General features: G+C 47.0%; 1 protein-coding gene and 1 long non-coding RNA gene across 2 annotated transcripts; one reads left to right on the top strand and one right to left on the bottom strand.

The window, feature by feature from the left end:
* The first annotated feature begins 408 nt into the window (after nt 1–408).
* LOC133374844 (uncharacterized) lies at nt 409–3,929 on the top strand. Its single transcript, XR_009760002.1, has 2 exons — nt 409–494; nt 3,413–3,929. It is a non-coding gene; the product is annotated as an uncharacterized LOC133374844 (long non-coding RNA).
* Nucleotides 3,930–13,104: 9,175 nt separating this feature from the next.
* LOC133374707 (keratin-associated protein 10-7-like) lies at nt 13,105–19,195 on the bottom strand. Its single transcript, XM_061605889.1, has 2 exons — nt 19,120–19,195; nt 13,105–16,163 (listed from the first exon to the last, which is right to left on the bottom strand). Exon 2 carries the CDS (start codon nt 16,138–16,140, stop codon nt 15,280–15,282), a length of 861 nt encoding a protein of 286 aa, XP_061461873.1. The 5' UTR covers nt 16,141–16,163; nt 19,120–19,195; the 3' UTR covers nt 13,105–15,279.
* Nucleotides 19,196–20,668: the final 1,473 nt, after the last annotated feature.

The raw sequence follows: 20,668 nt of genomic DNA on the forward strand, positions 1-20,668 counted from the left end.
GTGCTAGGCTGAGAAAGAAAGAATAATCTGAGTTGTACCACCACCACCACTACTCTCACCACTCACTATTCTTCTTCTTCTTCTTCTTCTTCTTCTTCTTCTTCTTCTTCTTCTTCTTCTTCTTCTTCTTCTTCTTCTTCTTCTTCTTCTTCTTCTTCTTCTTCTTCTTCTTCTTCTTCTTCTTCTTCTTCTTCTTCTTCTTCCTTCCCACTCCAGAAAAAGCCAAGAATTGCACAAGAATGATGGTGTGAAACCTCACCAGACAAGCATGTTTTATCCCCTGAGCCATTGATGGAGAATTTTGGGAGTTGCTGGTGTGAAATTCCATTGGGTCAATTGGGTAATTATCACCTGCGCTCGATCCGGTCCAAACTTCTCTGCCCGGAAGAGTCATTTTAGAATGCAGTATAAAAGAGCGTCTGGCAGTGCTTTGCTCCTCAATCCATTGGGTTGACCTGCCTCTTTGCTCAGCTCTGTCTGTCTTGTGGATTTGGGTAAGTCTCTTTGGCCACATGGCACCCTGCCCTGCACATTGCTCTTCTCTGTTCTCCTCCTTGGGGCTTTCAAAAGAGGGTTAGAGATACGATCTTCACAGAGGAAAGCTCATGTCACAATCCCTGGCGTTCTGCAACTCCAGGCTGGTGCAGGAGGTGACATCATGAGAACCTGAAGCAAGGTGGCATGCTTATCTCTGATTGTTTTCTTTGGAAGGAGGTGGGATTTAATAAGTTGGCTGACTAGAGTTCCCCCAGAGTCTTCCTAAGAAGGGGAGAAGGGACTGCCTGTTGATCTGGAAATCACAGTGACACTTGAGTGTTGCTTCCAAGATTTAAGGAGTCCTTGAGTGTCCCCCCCCTTGATGAGTGGGTCAACCCTTTCCACACCACTGTTGTAGCTTTCCATTGCTGAGGTAGTGGAGCATCTGCTTTGCATGCAGAAGGTCTCAGGTTCCATCCCACATGTGGCTGGGAAAAGACTTATTTTTGGAGCCCCAGAGAGCCTCTGCCAACCAGTGTAGACAGTACTGAGCTAGATAGACCATAAGGCAGGTCCCAAGGTTCTTATTTAAAGCAGACCTTTATTCGACATCATGAGGACTCGGATCTTACTTTATTTTAAGGGGAAGAGCTGCGACTCAGTGGCAGAGCACCTGCTTTATGTGGAAGGTCCCCCAGTTCAATCCCCAGCTACTCCAGGGTGCCCTGCTTGCGGGCTTTCTAGAGGCATCTGGCTGGCCACTGTGAGAATAGGATGCTAGTCTAGTGTCTGGACTGCTCCGGCAGCCAGGGAACCTGTGGCCCTGCGGATGGTGTCGTACTCCAGACCCCATCAGCTCCAGGCGACCTGGCCAATGGTCAGGGATGAAGATGGGAGATGGTGTCCAACAACATCTGCAGGGCTGCCAGATTCCTCACTCCTGAAGCAGAGAACGCCTTCGAACAGAGGACTGTCTAGGAAAGCTCTGAAAGTAGAGGATACCTTCAAACAGAGGGCCATCCTCTCTGCCTTAAGGCACATGGCCACCTTCTAATTGTGTGAATGAAGGTCTTATCTAGTTTGCCATGGAGATTTCTGGTGCACAGATATTTGTGGCCTGGAACTTTGGGTGTGTGGCTTGCTAATAGATGGAGGGAATTGGCCTCAAGAGGTTGCAGCACTGGAAGCTGGTCCATTAGGGCAATTGGGGTGCTGCCCCAACAGCCCCAGTCGGCCTTCAGCCTGCCCCATCTGCCTGTCTTCTTATTTGCAACCAGTCTAGGAGGTGGCCCCTGGCTGCCAGCTTCCTCCTCCTTAGGTGTCAGTGTTGCCCTTGCAGAACGTTGCATGGAAAGGATAGGGACAAAGCTAGACTTGGCTCCCCCATCCTTTGGCTTCTCGGCCTTCTATCCTGTCAGCTGCAATGGGCGCCAGCCAATGCTGGATGGTGGCGATGGTCGGTGGCTCAGACGCCTTTGAAAGGGGGCAGCTCAAAATCCCGGAGAAGAGTGAAGACTGCATCAGCGGCCCCCACTGGCCATGACAGCTAGATGGAACCTCCGCCGTATTTCTGAATCCCAGATTTTGGGGAGCATATTACAGGAGAGGGGCTATAGATGTGAGCTCTCTTTGTGGTCTTCCTAGGAACATCTGGTTGGTCCACCGCGGTGGAAGGAGAGAACCCGGCAGCTGGACTTGGGTGGTTGTTGTTAAAAACACACACCCACAACCCAGCAATGCCATTGCTAAGGGGGCTCTTTCAGTGGAGGCATCCTGCTTACGAAATGCCCTCCCCAGCTAGGCTTGCCTGGCGCCCACCTTAAGATCTTTGCAGCAGGGGGTGAAGATGTTTCCCTTCTCTTGTCGGAATTTCTCTACTGAGATGCGTAGCAGAATTGCGTAGCGCAGCGGAACGGAGAGTATTGAGCGAGCTTAGTGTATGTGTGTGTTTTTTGAATCTTTGCTAAGATTCTACCTTCCCTACAAATTAGTCAGACAGAGACTTTAAGCTTTAACATAAGAAACAACTACGTTATTCTGGAAGTACATGCTTGATAGGAAAGAGTTCTATATCTAGCTAGCTAGCTATGCTGGAGCAGCGAGCACTGGTCCCAGTACTCGCCCTCATCCTGGTTGAGAGAAGAGACAAAAGAGAAGATGTCTGCTCCCCTCTTGAGAGAAAGAGAACACAGAGAGAGGAGGGAAGGAACTGGGATCAAACATCCTGTTGCTTATCAGTCTAGCAGGAAGGGAAGAGACGGCAGGATCAAAGGGATCGGTATAGCCTCAACCAGCAAGAAGTCTAGCTCCTTAGCTACCCTTATTAACCCCATGCCACCTCAACCCACCAAGTTGGAGTTGAACCTCATACATTCCAACATCTCTCAGGCCTTTCATTTTGGAATGAACTCTTTTCAAACGACCCTTTAGCACTGTTTTTCGAATGATCTTTTGTTGTGTCTGCTGGGGATGGGCCATAGCTCAGTGAGCAGAGCGCCTGCTTTGTGTGCCAAAGGTCCCAGGTTCAATATCTCCTGCCTGAAACCATCTAGCTCAGTATTGTCTGCACTGACCAGCAGCCGCTCTTCAAGGTTTCAGGCAGGGCTTCCCCACCCCCAGCTCTACCAGGAGTTGCCCAAGATTGAACCTGGGATCTTTCACATCCAAAAGGGATGCTCTACCACTAAGCGACTGCCGTTCCCAAAGTTCTCTCGTTAGGAAGGAAGCCTCCATGGACAGAGGCAGTGTATCTGTGATTACAAATTGATTGGGATGAAATGAAAAGGAGAGGACTGTTGCTTCACGATCTGCTTGTGGGCTTCCCGGAAGCATCTGGCTGTCCCCTGTTGGAAGCTGGAGGCTGAGCCAAGGTGGACCTACCGTTGGACTCTCTTTACAGCCCTGAGTTCATGTTTGTTTGTTTTTGTCTCTGCAGGTTTGTTCTCGTGCTTTTGGAAACATGTCTCAGTGCAAGCAAGGGTGCAAGGCCCCTCCCACCAAAACCGTCCCATGCTGCCCTCCGGCCGTGAAGTGTCCCCCCAAAACCGTCCCATGCTGCCCTCCGGTTGTGAAGTGTCCCCCCAAAACTAAGCAACCTCCAAAGGGCTGCTGTTGATGATGCTCCTTTTCGATGACTGGGACTTCTATCACCCTCCAGATCTTGTTGATGCGACCTCAACTGATTCCTTCTTCACCCCACTTTGCAGTCCTGTTCTCTGTGAAACTGCTGAGTGCAGGGGTCCCCGTTTGTCCTATCCTATGTGCCTGCATCACATCATTGCGGTGTGACAACATCTTGTTGACCAACTTAATTCCTGTCTGGAATCCCCTTCTTGGGACAATGGAGGGCTCTGCCATGCTGTTGTGAAACACCCAGTGTTATGACTGGTTTCATTGTCTCCAGCACTCATGGGCTGGTGGACAGCAATAAAAAATGATCCCTTTCCTAGCAACAGGAGATTGTTGGATTTTTCTTTCCTCTGCTACATTTCTCTTACTAATTTTTTAAGTCAATGGATCAGGGTCAAATGCAACCTTACGTGCGTGCACACAAATATAATGCTAATGATGAGAACACAATGCCTCCATAACTTCCAGGAGTCCATATAGACCTGCAGTTTTCCCATCTCTCCCCTCCATTCCTCCTTTCCTGGCACCTTGAAGGTTGCAATGGCATCATCTGAGTGGTGCCAGGGATCTTGAAGACAACAATTTCCCCAGGGCACCCAAATCCTTGGTATATTCATTGGGATGCATTTCCCAGGCCTTCTTGTGCCTCAGATGCTGCTCAGCATTTATCAGCCACCAAAGCTATTAGCCATTTCAATTCTGTCTAGTTCAGTGTAGTACAGCAATGGGGAGCCTCAGGTCTAGATGCTAAATGTGGCCCTCCAGGCCTCTCTATCCGGCCCTTGGGACTCTACCCAGGCCACACCCCTCACTGACCCCGCTTCACACCCTCCTTGAGTGTTTTTGCCTGGCTTGAATGTCTCCTTGAACTCTGATCATGCCTCCTGCGAACCTGGATGGTGACTTAGGTTTAGAAACTAGGCAACTGTACAAAGGTAAAATTAACAATGGTTGCTTCACCTACTTTAGTCTCTAGCCCCACCCATACCTGGCATATGCCCCCCATGGGACTTAAAGCCAAAGGGACCTGAATTCATCTCCCCCACTCAGAAGTCCCTGCCTTCCCTTTGGCTTCCTTCCTTCTTCTCCTCCCCACCTGGCCCACTTCACAGGGTTGTTGCGGTGATAAAATGGTGCCTGCCTTGTCTCCTGTGCTCAGTTTCTTGGAGGAGCAGTACTGCATCCATGCAATTAATATGCATTTGGGGAGCCTTGTCTGCCTCCGGGTTGGAGTTCATGATGAACTTGATTAGGCTCCAACATGCTGCTTGACATAACAGCTGCTTTATGATGAAAACAGGCGCTGTGCCCTGGAGTGTCACAGATCTGCATTTGCAATCAGGACCATGATCTGGATGACTTGGGCAGAACAGGGTAAACCATGAACGGGGTCCCTCCAGCTGATTCCAGTTTCGAATCCAGGTGGCCTTGTCTGCTGTTTCCTCTTCACCCTCCTTGAAGTTTATCTTTATGTCCTTTAGATCGTCCCTGAATGACTCCAGTTTGGGGCATATTAATTATGGGGTTACCGCAGGAGTGGCAAGGCTTTGTCTGGCTTCCCATTGCTTGACACTAGTGGCCTCCTCTCTGTCAAAGATGGGTGCTTCGCCATAGCTTGGTTCAATTTCCCCTGTGGGCGAATTTCACAAGGAGGCAGTGTCACTGTTGCTGCCCAGTTTTGGTGCTGCAAGCTAGGGGTGGGGGATAACCTCAGTTTACATTTAAAGCCGAAGCTATCAAACCTGCACTTTCTGAAACAAAATGACAACCGAAGCACAGCCGTCCTAAATTCATGCTTCTCTGAATTTTGCAACGCAGCTCCCCAAACCATGTTTGTGGAAATGCGTATATTAGGGGGAAGTGTGCATTCAAAATGAATACACGCGGGAAAACAACGCACATGAAAGAATTACGTAGGAGAAATTGCTTGCAAAAATGTGTACATTGGTCAAAAACAGCATGCAAAAGCGTGTACGCCGTTAGGGTAAATTTGCGCCAAAATGCTGAAGAATTTGCATGAGGATTAAAAATAAAAATTGCAAATGCCGCAGAAATTCAGAGAATGGAATTTCAACTTGGGAGAGTGTGAAACTAGGAGAATCAAAATGGATAGATCCTTCTATCTTTACTGTGAACTTTATCAAATGATGTCCCTCCAGGACAGTGAAGTGTAGGACACCCTGTCAGGTCATCGGTGGTGGCGGCTGGCGCCCATTGAATCACCAGCCTCTGGATTTTGGTCCTTCAGCCCTCTAGTGGAGATCCAAGGGAAAGGCCTGAACACCCAACCCTCCACAATTTGGGGTCTCTTTTCAGTTTCCTCTAACATGACCCCCTCCAGGTTCAACCCCATTGGTCAGCTCTTGCAGGGAATCACATAAGAGGGGCAAAGGCACCTGAGAATATTAGTTGTTCATTTATTTATTTATTTATTTATTTATAGCATTTATACTCTACCACCCTTGAGCCACAAAGGCTCTCAGAGTGGCTTTGAAAGCAAACCAGTCCTTATTTATTTATTTATTTGTTATTCATTGAATTTATATCCAAAAACACTCTAAAACATCATAAAAACAGACTTTAAAATATATCAGAACAAAACATCTTTAAAAACATGTTAAAACAAAACATCTTTAAAAACATCTTTTTCTAAAAAAAGCTTTAAAAACATATTCGAAAGCAATTCCGACGCAGATGTGGACTGGGACAAGGTCTCTACTTAAAAGGCTTGTTGAAAGAGGAAGGCCTTCAGAGGGTGCAGAAAAGGCAAGTGAGATGGTGCCTGTCTCATATTTAAGGGGAGGGAATCCCAAAGGGTCAGTGCCACAATGCTAAAGGTCTGCTTCCTATGTTGTATAGAACGGACGTCCTGATAAGATGGAATCTGCAGGAGGCCCTCACTCGTAAATCGCAGTGATCGACTGGGGATGTAAGACGATCTTTCAGGTATCCTGGTCCCAAGCTATATAGGGCTTTCTACACCAAAACCAGAACCTTGAATTTGGCCTGGTAGCAAATTCGCATATTTAAGATGGTCCCTCTCCTCAGGCTCACCACCTCAAAAGACAACATGTGAATAAGCAGCATCAGGAGGGAAGAGGGGAAAACAAGCTCAGCCACAAAGGCATAAGGTCACAAATGGCTCGATGGGAGTTTAGTTGCTAGCTTCAATGGAAGCTAGACTATGACCTTATATTAGTTATGGGGAATCTTTGGCTCTCCAGATGCTGAGGAGCTGCATCTCCCATCAGCCCTTGCAAGCTTAGCCAATGGCCAGGGATGATGGGAGTAGTAGTTCAGCAACATCAGGAGGTGCACTCCTGCCTTACATCCAGCTAAATTGTACTCAGAGAAGACCCATTGCAAAGTATAGTCCACTTCCTGATGGAGGAAGGGTGGGATATAAATACATAAATGAATAATTGAAATGAATGGACCAAAATTAGCCATGTTAATGTCGATGGATCTATTCTGGGTATGACTAATATTGGTTGTTCTTTCATGTTTAATGTAATCAATTAACCCATCGTTAAATATTCATCCCTTATTTAAATTGGCAGCTTTGTGATTTGTGGCAACTCCCTATGACATCGGCTTAGGGTAATGCCAAGATGGATGGCAGAGTGTTTTGGAATAATGGGATGGATGAGATTATAAACCAAATTAAACCACAATTAACAAGTCATGATTTCTTGGATACATGGCTTGGGAAATGGCATCTTGACATTTCACAACCCTGACTGGAGATGGCCCAAAACTGGAAGGATGATAGCAGGTTGACAATGAGAATTGGTGTAGCAGACTCTGGGAAATTGCTACAGCAGGAAAACTAATGCATAACTTGACGGTGGCCAGGGGTGAGGGTAATGTATTAGATTTCTAATCAGATGGTTCTGCTTTATCCAACACACCAGAGAACAAGACTTGGATCTGATACTTGCACCTGCCTTTCAAAGGCTTTGGGAGAGAGGATAAAGGTGGAAATTGTTTTGTAGAGACTTGCGTCAAGTAGAGGACTTAGCAACCTGGAAATGGGGTCAAGAGTGGCAATTTATTTGTGGCAAACTTTTATACTGGACTGGACACTCTGACATTGTCATAGCTTTCTATGTACTTAAAATAGCCTTACAGGACGGTCAAAGAAGGGGCTGTTTTGAAATTTGAAGTCATCCCTGGATTTCTTTGTTATATGTTGTTCTGTTGATCTACATGGTTGTGTTTATGCATACTGAAAACAAATATTTTTTTTTTAAAAAATCCCTTCACTGATCCTGACTCTGAGCTTCCCTGTAAATGCTTTTGGCAAAGTTCACCCCCTCATTTAGATGGATTTCCGCATGTTGACATCTCACACATGCCCCATGGGTGATTTTGAACAAGTGATGATGGTGCTGGGTTGGTAGCAGCAGAGGAAAAATTGCATAGAGAACACTTTTGAAATGATGACGAAAGGCATTTTTTCCTTAACCACCCCAGCCAGTTTGCACACACCCTCTCATTAATGAATGATCCACAGCTAATTCCTCTCAATGGGAATGTTGCCTGATGAGAGGTTGCCTCTCGGATGCCTGCAAACCATTTCATAAGGAAAGTGCTTCCCTGGTCAGATGTCTGGATCTTTGGCCTTTCTGCATATGGAAAAATCAACAACAAAGTTGCCTTTGCCTGTTAAACAACCGAACAAACCATAGATCCATGCAACCAAAGGTTGTAGAAAAGGCATGGAACAGCAAACATTTGGAGAACGGGACTATTCCTAGAGCTCTCGACTTTTTGTAGGCGTTTTTAAACTATGATAAAAAGTGCTATCTGCAACAAGATGTTGCAGTGCAGAGTTCTCCCAGGTACCAGCCAGCCATGCCCTATTCTTGGATGCTCCATTCTGTCCCTCTTCATCCTCATTTTCACTTTCTTGTTACTTTTAAAAAACCAGCCCCAACAGACAGTAAGCAAAAAACAACATTTTGTGGTTGTTATTGGTGGTTGCTTTGCACACTTTTAAGAATTGCTGGTTGTTTTTTTTTTAAAAAAAGGATTTTCTTAAACTTATGCTTATGCTCTTTTAAACATTGTCAGCTGCTTGGAGACCTATTTTGTTTCACAAGTTTAATTTGTTTAACTTGTTTAATGGTGATGATGATACCATTAGCAGTAATAATAATGATGGTTATGTTGCGTAAAATGCTTCTTAGAGTTCCCTGTGAAGACGGATCAATTGTTAAACTACTCTGAGAGCTGTAGCTTTGTGAAGGGAAACAGGGGTTTCTAACAGCTACCGGCACCCTTAAACAAACCACATTTCCCAAGATTCTTTGGGGGAAAACATGACTGTTTCAAGTGATATAATAACTGCTTTAGTAAGTGAGTGGGCCAGTGACATGTCTCATTTCAAATGCCAGTCAACTCATGTGCATGAACATTTAGATACTCTGCGGTGCCCAGTCTACCATTTTGCACCCTGTAAATGTGTTTTGAACTGCAGCTCATAAGGATATGCTATTTTCCAAGCATATCTTTCAGCCAAAGAACCAACACCTTCATTCCTCTTAAATCAGTGGAGGTTGGGCTGGTGCAGGCCAAATGAATAAGACATTTGGGAAATGGAATCAGGCCTTCAACAATGCATTATCGTATCCAGGAGCTCAGCCAGTGACCCTTGGCAGGAGCAAAATCATAGCACTGTAGAGTCAGAAAAGGCCTTTGAAGTCACCTAGTCCTAGGACCCTCCACCCAAGACAGGACCTGCAATTCAGGGTGCATCTGATGAACAATGGCCACCAACCTGGGTGGCTTCCAAACACCAGCTCATGGAGGGTAAGGCTATGAGTGGCTACCAGTGTCCTATTCTCAGTAGGCTCCTGAGAAAGCAAGAGGCTTCCCAGCAACCACATTACTGTGGGCCACACCAGGCAGTATCCAGGACCAGTCTAACATCAGAGTCCAAACAAGCAGAGTTCAGAAGAAGTCAGGCAAGCAGCAAGCAGCCCAAAGGTCAGGATCCAAGGAGTCCATGGGCAAAGCAGGAGAAGTCACGTGACAGGTCTGGGATAATCTATAGTAGATAAGTCAGGTACAAGGCTGGTACGTAAACATTGTTCTAACAGCTCATTCATCCTAACACTGGGGTTTTTGAGCTGGAGTTGCTGGAACCACGCCCTCAGCCTCAGCTGACTCCCATCAATTACCTTCAGCGAGAACTTTACTCCTGAGGAGACCTTGCCAGCAATTGGGCACTTCTCCAGATGGGCTGTGTCTCTAGCTGATGTTTGAGGTGACATTGTGTCTTGGGCTTGGGACCCATTCAGTCTCCATCTCAGAGGCCAAACTCACTCTGGGTGCAGATGGCCCTTCGTTGGCCTCATCTCAGGACTCTGGCTCCTCACTACCCCCCAATGGAACTTGGCCCAGGACCCGGTCTAAGGCTGGAGCCTCCTGATTTTCCCCTGATGAAGACTTTGCTTCTGGGGACCTGGCAACTAGCCTCAATGGCTCGCCCTGCACTGTGGAAGGAAGTATGCTTCTGAATGCCAGTTGCTGGGAATCACCAGTGGGGAGAGTTGCTGTTGCGCTCCGGTCCTGCTTGCGGGCTTCCCAGAGGAGGCATCTGGTTGGCCATTGTGAGAAGAGGATGCTGGACTCACTGGGCCCCCTTTGGGTTGATACAACATCAGGGTTCTTCTTAGGTCCTACAGCAGGGATGGTAGAACCTGTGGCCCTCCAGATGTTGGTGGACTAGAACTCCCATCATGCTTGAGCATTGACCATGCTGACTCCTGGCGATGCTGGGAGCTGGACTCCAACAATGTCTAGAGGGCTTATGAAACATTCAGTTCCTCCTCTGCAGCATGCCTTGATGCTTAAATACCTGCAGAGATGGAGAGCCCACCACCTCCCAAAGCATTCTGTTCCTCTAACAAATGGCGTATCCCACTAGGATGTTTCTCCAAAGCCAAAATCTGCTTCCCTGCAATCTCCACCCACTTGTTCTATCATAGAATTATAGAATAGTAGAGTTGGAAGGGGCCTGTAAGGCCATCGAGTCCAACCCCCTGCTCAGTGCAGGAATCCAAATCAAAGCATTCCCGACAGATGGCTGTCCAGCTGCCTCTTGAAGGCCTCCAGTGTCGGAGAGCCCACCACCTCTCTAGGTAATCTTGACGTCCGGAGTAATGGAGAACTAGTCTGCTCCATTGTCTGTGTGGTGGTGATATTTGATAGTTGACCTCTGCTGTGCTTCCTCTTAATCTCCTCACTCCCTAAGTCTTCATGACAAATTTTCAGCAGCGGCTCCATGTCAGCAGGACAGTGGATCCGCTCCGGGTTTTAGTGCTGAAGCACCTTGGACAGCTCCTTGAAAGTTTGGACTAAAAGACGGAGCCGAGTCCATTTTCCCTACTGGCTTGGAGCCATCAACAGCCACTGCAAATTTCTCAGTGTTTTAGTGTGCATTTTCCCTTGTGACTGTATGCAATATTAGAGGCCATTTTCCCTAGCGTACACATCTGGGCAAGCAGGTTCCCCTAATATAATTAGGGATGGAAAGATCTGACCGTCTTGCTTCTCCCAGTTTCCCCCTTTGTCTAATCTTAAATTCCCTTCTCCACAGTTCTGAAGCAACTTATTTTTTATTTTTTTAAAAAGAATCCTCAGGAAACCTCTTCAGCATTTTAGTGAGAACTTCTCATACTAAACACATCTCTCTGTGCTGTTTTGAATAAGGTACACATTTTTGCAAGCAATTTCTCCTCATAGAATGCATTTTTGTGTGCTATTTTCAGAAATGTATTCCTTTGTATCCACACCTTCCCCTGTCATATGTATTTTTGAAAACATTGGTTGGAATGCATTGCAAAATTTGAATAAGTATGAACCAAAGACGGCTGGGTTTCGGTTCTCATATTGTTTTGGAAAGTGTAAATTTGATAGATTCAGCTTTAAATGTGAACTGAATGAAAATTCTTCCCCTGCCCTAAATATATTGCATTTTTGTCTGTCATTTGCATGAATATATGCATTTTAATGCATATTGCCCTTATATACACATTTTTGCACACATTTTTGAGATTGGAAAACTGCCTTGCAAAATTCCAAATTCCAAAGGACGGGTGCATTTCAGTTTGTGAATTGTTTCAGGAATAGCGAATAAGGTATGCTTGCTTTAAAATGTGAACTCAATCAAATTTCTACCCAATCCTTAATGTTAATCATGTGTACCCCAACTTACTCAGGCTCTGTATTCATTCAGGGATATGTCCCACTGGAATCAATGGACTCAAGTTAGGCACGCTCATTGATTTCAATAGACCAATTCTGAGGCTACAAACACACTCAGTCCTACACAACTGAATTAGTATTCAAGAAGTCCTATTCAAAGTAGACCCATTAAATTCACGAACCCAAGTTAGTCATGTCTTTTAACTTCAATAGATGTACTTTGAATAGGACTAGCATTGAATACCACCCCATTCATTAAAAGCACTTCCCCCAAAGCATCCTGGGAACTGTAACTTGTTAAGGGTGCTTGGAATTATAGCTCTGTGAAGGGGTAAACTATAATTCCCAGGATTGTTTGGGGGGAAGGCATGTGCTTTAAATGTTTTTTAAATGTATGGTGCCTATGCAGCCAAAGTTAGTTGGATACAACCCTATGAATCCATACTTTTCTTTTTCTGAATCCACAGTATTCTTTTCGGTAAACTACACATTCCCAATCAAACCCTCATATATATATAAGCAATTTTTTTATGTGTGAAAGAAACACCCCCACCCCCAAAAAAGTTTAGCGACAGAGTGTAAACTTTATTGCAGCCCTTCAGGCACACATAAGACATTCCACAGACACTTGCAAAAGTTATTTTGTGTGTAAGCGGTGCAGGCAAGTTGAAACAGTGTTCTTTCTGCTCTGACACTGGCAGAGACACAGATCTGCAGACGGCAATAGGAAGATGATCCGACGGCGTCAAGGCAGGATTCCAAAACCATCACAGAGAAACCTCTCAATTAGATGAAGAAGAATGTACACTGTCGGGAGCAGGAGGTGGTGAGCCTGTCTACAACCGGCTCTACTGTTAGGTAAGTAAGGCTACCGCCTTGGGGGGTAGATCTGGAGGATGGGCAAGAGTGCTGAGTGTGTGTGTCGTATGACGTACCCCGTGGAAGGGCCCTAGCTCAGTGGTAGAAAATCTGCTTTGTGTGCAGAAATTCCCAGGTTCAATCCCCGCCACCTCCAGGTAGAGGTTGGGGATGCTTGTGACGTCCTCCCCCTGGTTCTCCCTGTCAGGTTCCCACCTGCTTGTGGCTACTGCCTTTCACTAGGCACCACCAGGGATACCACCAGTCCGGACCGTCCTTTATATGGTTTCTCACTCCGCTCTAGCACAGATCTCACTAGATCCCCCTGCTAGGCAGCACCACCAGTCACGTCCTATAACCAATACTCCCAGAGACTTTGCCTGAGTCTCTCTCTAGCTGGTTACTTTTGTGACTGTGTGCTTATGCTGTTCCCAACCCCCTTGTATCTTTATAGATAAAGCATACAACTCTGGGTTGCTCTGGATACTTGACTTGTTACTATTTCTCCCTTCACCGCTGCCACCATCAGATACTGCTTCTGTTCAGCCTTGGTAATTACCTTGCCCTCCCTTCTGGTCTGTATATCCCCCAGCCAAGGATCAGGCCTTTGGTAAACCAAATAAGTATTTATTAAATATCAGAAATAACAAGATTAGTTTTAGAATGTTTCACAAGCATATGGTTTCATCTATTCCTGTTTTGTACTTGACTTATTATTAATCAGAACTCCAACTCCCTCTTTCTCCACACTCCCAACATCCACCCAGATTCAACTGTCATTCTTCCATTTATACTCCCAGCCATTCAAACGCTCAGCCAATCATCCAGCATTCTACTGCTCATGTACTCCCCCCTCCTCTTTCACTCCACTTACCATATGTCTTCTATATAAACAGCACTTCCCATATTTACACTATAAGCTCCCAGTTTGGAATCCTGAAGAGCTGCTGCCAGACAGTGTGTAGACCACTGTTCTTCAATCTTGGGTCCCCAGATGTTGCTGGACCACAACTCCCATCATTCATTGGCCATTGGCTAAGCTGGCTGGGGTTGATGGGATTTGTAGTCAAGCAACATCTGGGGACCCAAGGTGGAAGAACAGTGCCGTAGACATTACTGGACTGATGATCTGACATCTTATAAGGAGGGATCCCCCTGCACCCCTTGATTTAGCCTGTTGCCGTTAGGTGTCACTGAAGTGCCGACCTGTCATCAGGGCGGAAGTAAAAATCAGACAATAGTCCAGTTGGCTTCACTACATAGAATTTGGGTGTGTGTGTCTTTTTCTTTGCCTTGTATATTTTTCACGCTGGCCCTGTGCATGCCAGAAGGTTCTTTGGGTTTTGACTTTCACGGGAGTCCTCAGAACTGAATCTTACATGCACGCACAGACAAACAATTCTCAGCTAGGCACATGAGCCATTGGGGGGGGGGCTTCTAGGCAGAGGAATTTAGATGGACAGCTGTGCGTTTGATAGTGTGAAGGTACTTCCACTTGACGTAGAGAGCTGGAGTTGGTACATATGTGGTCCAAGTCTATTGGGCTACTGAAAATACAGTCCGAAAGCAAGATATTTTATACACGAGTCCCCTAGAAGGAGGGTGTGAAGTGTACCGCAAATGTTTCTGAGTGTTGACATTCAGTTTTGAGAAGCTTTATTGGATTTCCTTTCTCCCGTTGAGTCCAGCCTTAGGGAATGATGCACTCAAGGGCCAGTCACAATGGACCACTGAGAGAGGCAGTCTGTTCCACTGGGGAGTTTACAGAGATGATGGGAAGTCTTTCAGCACCTTAATGGCCAACAGCTTTATCGTGGCAGAAATCCTTGTGGCTTACATTGTCAGATGCACAAAAAGGGCCATAGCTCAGGGGTGGAGTATCTGCTTTGCATGTAGAAGGGCCCAGGTTCAATCCCTGGCATCTCCAGGTAGGTCTGGGAAAAGGCCCCCTGCCTGCAACCCCAGAGAACCACTGCCGGTCATGCTAAGCTGGATGGACCAATGGCCTGACTCAGTATAAAGCAACTTCCTTTTTTCCAGTTGGCAGATATATGGGAGTTAATATAGGTACTGTAGATAGATGCATCAAGACAGTAAGGAGATCCCTGCTAGGTCAGATCAAGGGTCCATCTAGACTTACATCTAGATTCTCACCATGGTCAAACAGGTGCCTCCAGGAAGCTCATAAGCTGGGCATGACGGCAGGACTGGTCTAAGATATTTTACTGGTCCCAGGCTATAGTCTGAAGGGACATGAGGCCAGCGCCTTGCTGAAGCTAAGCAGGCCCAGATCCGGTCAGTGCCTGGATGGGAGACCACCCGGGAACCACATGTATGCCGCCTTGGGTTTCTATCATTAAAGAAAGTGGGGTATAAATGTAATAAAGAAATAAATAGATAATACTGCCTTAGGCCAGGTGTGTGGCACCTTTGGCCCTCCAGATGGATGATCTATCTCCATCCACCCAACCCTGCAGAGCTATCTGCCCTTTGAATCTAACACTTCATGTGTCTGACCAAGTGGTCTCCCCCTAGCTCACAGAAGCTTCTGCCACGATCAACCTGCCCGCTTTCCAGGCGCTCCAAGACTCCTGGCTGCTTTTACGAGAAGTGGGGGGTGTAGGGTTGCATGAAGACGGAGTCGCAGCAGGCCTCCCCTTCGCTTGGGGGGCCTGGCTTCACCGATACGTGGCCAGAGGGATTCAAGCAGACGACGGAGCCCGGCATCACGTAACACCCCACTGCCTCTCTGGATGGGGCTGAGGAGGCCCCCAAACACTCACTGCTGCTGCTGCTGCTGCATAGGGTCACACAAGGGGGAGCACAGGGGCCCGCATCGGCGAGGAGGGTGGACGACCCACATGGGGCAGAAGAAGCCTCCATGCACGGAAGGGGGCAGGGCTGTTCGCTGGCGCTGCAGGCCGGTGCACATGTGGTCAGGCTTTCAGTCGGGCATGGAGGCATGCAGATGGGTGGAGGGAGGCACGGCTGCGTGGACTGGTACATGTTGCTCGGAGGGTCCCCGCATGGAGCTGAAGAGACCTCCATGCAGGGAGTGGGGCAGGGCTGTTCGCCAGCGCTGCAGGCTGCTGCACATGCGGTCAGGCTTTCAGTCGGGCACGGCGGCATGCAGATGGGCGGAGGGAGGCACGGCTGCGTGGACTGGTACATGTTGCTCAGGGGGTCCCCGCATGGAGCCGAAGAGACCTCCATGCAGGGAGTGGGGCAGGGCTGTTCGCCAGCGCTGCAGGCTGCTGCACATGCGGTCAGGCTTTCAGTCGGGCACGGCGGCATGCAGATGGGCGGAGGGAGGCACGGCTGCGTGGACTGGTACATGTTGCTCAGGGGGTCCCCGCATGGAGCCGAAGAGACCTCCCCACATGGAGCACGGGCAGCTTCCGTGGGGCACTGGGGCGCACCGGTGGGAGGAGGGAGGCAGGGCTGTCTGCACTGGTAAGCCATGTTGGTGGGTGCTGTGGGCGATGCTAGAAGGAAAAAGGAAATCCTATCGTTATTCTTCGTTTGTAATTATCATCATTATCCTCGCAGCTTTGCACACATAGGCAAGTTGCAAGCCGAAACCGCCGCTTTGTTGTCGGACAGGATTGTGGGTGGGCGGGGAGAGTTCCCTGCAGCTTATGAACTACTCCAGGTGTTCCAGGTCCTTCTGCGGAAGGGCTGAAGCTCAGTAGTCGAGTACCTGCTCTGCAGGGAGAAGATCCCAGATTCAACCCCCAAGGGCATTTCCAGGTAGTTCTGGGAGAAAACTGCCTGAAACCCTGGGCAGCCACTGCAATGCTTCATTAGGTGGATTAATGGTCTGACTCAGCAGAAGGCAGCTTCCCTTCCTTCATGAGGGCTAGAATCTTACTGTTCATAGAATCATAGAAAGGCAGAGTCAAACCCCCTGCTCAGTGCAGGAATTCAACTTAAAGCATCCCCCATAGGTGGCTGCCCAGCTTCCTCTTGAAGGCCTCCGGGGTTGGAGAGCCCACCGCCTCCTTAGCTTGGGGGTCCTTTTTGATCCATTCCTGCCGCTTGAGGCTCAGGTGGCCTCGGTGGCACGGAATGCGTTCTACCATCTTCGGTTGGTAGCCCAGCTACGCCCCTATCTGGATAGTGGTGACCTCGCCTCAGTCGTCCATGCTCTGGTAACCTCGAGATTGGACTACTGCAATGCACTCTACGTGGGGCTGCCTTTGAAGACAACTCGGAAACTACAGCTAGTGCAAAACGCAGCAGCCAGACTGCTGACGAGGACCAGACGGTCCGCACACATAACACCTGTTCTGGCGCGTTTGCACTGGCTACCTATTTGTTTCTGGGCTAGATTCAAAGTGCTAGTTTTGACTTATAAAGCCTTACACGGTGTGGGACCAAAATACCTTGCGGAACGCCTCTCCCGCTATGAACCTACCCGCTCACTACGTTCAACATCTAAGGCCCTCCTCCGAGTCCCGTCCCATAGGGAAGCTCGGAGGGCTGTTACTAGATCCAGGACCTTTTCAGTGGTGGCCCCCGAATTATGGAACAGTCTCCCCGATGAGGTGTGCCTGGCGCCTACTCTTCTATCTTTTCGGCGCCAGGTTAAAACCTTTTTATTCTCCCAGGCATTTTAATGCTTATTGTTAATTTCTTCTATATTAGTTGTTAAATGCTCAAGTTGTATGTTTTTAATGATTTTATCTGATTTTTTACTGTATTGTATTTTATTCCTTGCTGTGAACCGCCCAGAGAGCCATAGGCTAAGGGCGGTATAGAAATGGAATGAAATAAATAAAATAAATAAATAAATCTATTAAAGTGAAGGTGGAAGAGCACCTGCTTTGAATGCAGAAGGTCCCAGGCTGAGTCCCCTGCACCTCAGCTAAGGCTGGGAGAGGCGCTTGCCTGAAACCCGGAAGAGCTGCTTCCAGTCAGTGTAGACATACTGAGCTAGGTAGACCAATGGTCTGATTCAGAATAAGTCAGCTTCCCGTGTTCTGGCAAGTTGAAGAAGAGTGTCTTTGTGCTGTTTAAGTTGGAAGGGCCTTTTCCTCCATCCCAATCCTTCTGGCTGTCAGCCACACCTTGGGATGGAGGAAACTGAGGAATGGGGAATGGAAGCTTGGGAATGACAAAGTATCTCTGGACTGGCATGGAAAGAGGACATACAACAGCTGTGACCCATTTCTCTGTTAGAGCAATTGCAATTTCATCAATGGAAGGAAATGAGAAGAACGGCCATCTCAAGGACCTCCACAAGCATCTCCCCCTCCTCGTTCCACTAGGAGGTAGGATGGAAAGATCTGTCAGTTTTGGTTCTCTCGGTTTCTCATTTTTCCAATCTTAAATTTGGCTCTCTTCATTTCTTCCACAATACCTGCTTTAAAATCCTAGGGAGCTGCTATTAGTCAGTGTAGAGAAGACTGAGCCAGATGGATCAATGGTCGGTCAGGGCATTTTATTGATTGATTGGTTATTTATATATATATTTGAGAGAGCCAGTGTGGTGTAGTGGTTAAGGTTGAACTACGACCTGGGAGACCAGGATTCGAATCCCCACCTAGCCGTGAAGCTCACTGGGTGACCTTGGGCCAGTCTCAGCCTCATGAAAACCCTATTCATAGGGTTGCCATAAGTCGGAATCGACTCGAAGGCAGTACATTTACACTTTAAATATATTTGTATACTGCTATTTCATTTAAAAACATTAAAGGGGTTTACAACAGGGGAAAGAACGTACAGTGAATGCCGTTAAAAATGCGGTAAAAACAAAAGCCAGCTGTTGCAAAAAAGACATCTTAATTGCCTGCACAAGCCTAGCAGAACAGAAAGGTTTCCAGCAGGCGCTTAAAATTGAAAGAGAAGGAGCCTGCTGCACCTCTGTTGGAAGAGGGTTCTGGAGAACTGGGCCAATGACGCTGAAGGCTTGATTTCGGATCGATGTTCAGTGAGCCTTGGGGAATGAGCAAAGCTGCTTCTGCAGATGATCTCCGGGTATAAGACGCTTCCCTACGTTCCTACGAATGTACTCTGCTTCAGAACTGAGAACTGGTAGAGTCAATTAATGCCACACTCAGCAGCCCAAGGAAGGACACACACAAGTGTGTGTGTGGGGTCCTGAAGGCAGCCTGAGAACAGGCATGCTTTTTTTATCCCCCCCCGTCTGTGAAATGTTGCAAGAGGCTAAAGGCAGAGCCGCCCTCAACATCTCCCCTAAGATCTCAGACACGTCTGGGCATAAATTTCTTTCTTTCTTTCTTTCTTTCTTTCTTTCTTTCTTTCTTTCTTTCTTTCTTTCTTTCTTTCTTTCTTTCTTTCTTTCTTTCTTTCTTTCTTTCTTTCTTTCTTTCTTTCTTTCTTTCTTTCTTTCTTTCTTTCTTTCTTTCTTTCAAAAAACCCTCTTCATTTGGTAAACTTCCAAACAATCAAACAAACAAAAATCAACAGAGGACTTACCCAACTCTTCCAGTGCTGATAAGAGAAGACGTCCAAGGTGAGAGGGGCTGTCGAGCGCTCTTTTTTATACAGAGGATGTAGGAAACAAGCCTGCTCCACCCACAGCTCACTCAGTGGATTACATTCGGGTAATTATTAGCTGTGGCAGTAACAGGCTGAGATGTGTTCCTTAGTGCCCCTTTGATGCCCTCCTTGACTCCAGCAGATAATAAACAAGGTTCGCCCCAGCCTATTATTTTCCAGACTACATGATTTGTGTAAATATTGAGGCGTCGGTCAGAAAAATGCAGGAGGGAGCTGTGACTGGGGATGAGAGAATCTGTCAATTTTGGTTTCGCTCTGGTTTTTCCAGAATGTATGCATGTATGTATGTATGTATGTATGTATGTATGTATGTATGTATGTATATCCTCCCCTTCCTCCAGCAGGAGCCCAGGGCGGCAAATAAAAGCACTAAAAACATGTTAAAACATCATAAAAACAGGCTTTAAAATACATTAAAACAAAACATCTTTAAAAACTTTTTTTTTTAAAAAAAGCTTTCATATATGTAAGGTTTAAAAACATATTGAAAAGCAATTCCAACATAGACGCAGACTGGGATAAGGTCTCTACTTAAAAGGCTTGTTGAAAGAGGAAAGTCTTCAGTAGGCGCCAAAAAGATAACAGAGATGGCGCCTGTCTAATATTTAAGGGTATGGAATTCCACAGAGTAGGTGCCATCATGCTAAAGGTCCACTTCCTATATTGTACAGAACAAACCTCCTGATAAGATGGTATCTGCAGGAGGCCCTCACCTGCAGAGAGCAGTGATCGACTGGGTATATAAGGGGTAAGATGGTCTTTCAGGTATCCTGGTCCCAAGCGGTATAGGGCTTTGTACACCAAAACTAGAACCTTGAACTTGGCCAGGTAGCCAGTCCCAGCCAGCATGGCCAATGGTTAGGGATGATGATGGGAGTTGAGTCCCAACAACACCTGGAGGACACTGCATTGGCTACCCCTAATCTAGTCTCACATATCTATTTCTAAAAGATGTCCCTGAGAAGCCCTCCAAGAAGCCATGGCATTTGTCTTTCAGCAACTGATATCTCAGAGATAGACTGCATCTCTACAGGGAGGCTCTGTCTCTGTCATGGTTAATACAAATGTATGGAGAGCTCTGCTAGATCAAACCAAAGGGCTATCTCAATTTTTACATGGAGAGGTAAGGGTAAGGGTAAGAGTCTCAATGGTTACTAGACACAATGGCTATGTTCTGCATCCACTGATGGAAGCAGTATGACTCTGAATACCAGTTTCTGGGAATCACAAGTGGGTAGAGTTGCTGTTGCCCTCAGGTCCTGCTTTTGGGCTTCCCATGATGGACATCTGGTTGACTACTGCGAGAACAGGATGCTGGACTAGATGGACCCCTTTTGGGCTCTTCTTATGTACCTGATTGAGAGTCAGCGTGGTGTAGTGGTTAAGGTGTCGGACTACGACCTGGGAGACCAGGGTTTGAATCCCCACACAGCCATGAAGCTCACTGGGTGACCTTGGGCCAGTC

Source organism: Rhineura floridana, chromosome 22, assembly GCF_030035675.1.
Source record: "Rhineura floridana isolate rRhiFlo1 chromosome 22, rRhiFlo1.hap2, whole genome shotgun sequence".
In the NCBI taxonomy this organism is placed as follows: domain Eukaryota; kingdom Metazoa; phylum Chordata; class Lepidosauria; order Squamata; family Rhineuridae; genus Rhineura; species Rhineura floridana.

Excerpts from the sequence above, each read along its gene's own strand:
- LOC133374707 (XM_061605889.1), bottom strand. The coding sequence starts at position 16,140 with ATGGCTTACCAGTGCAGACAGCCCTGCCTCCCTCCTCCCACCGGTGCG.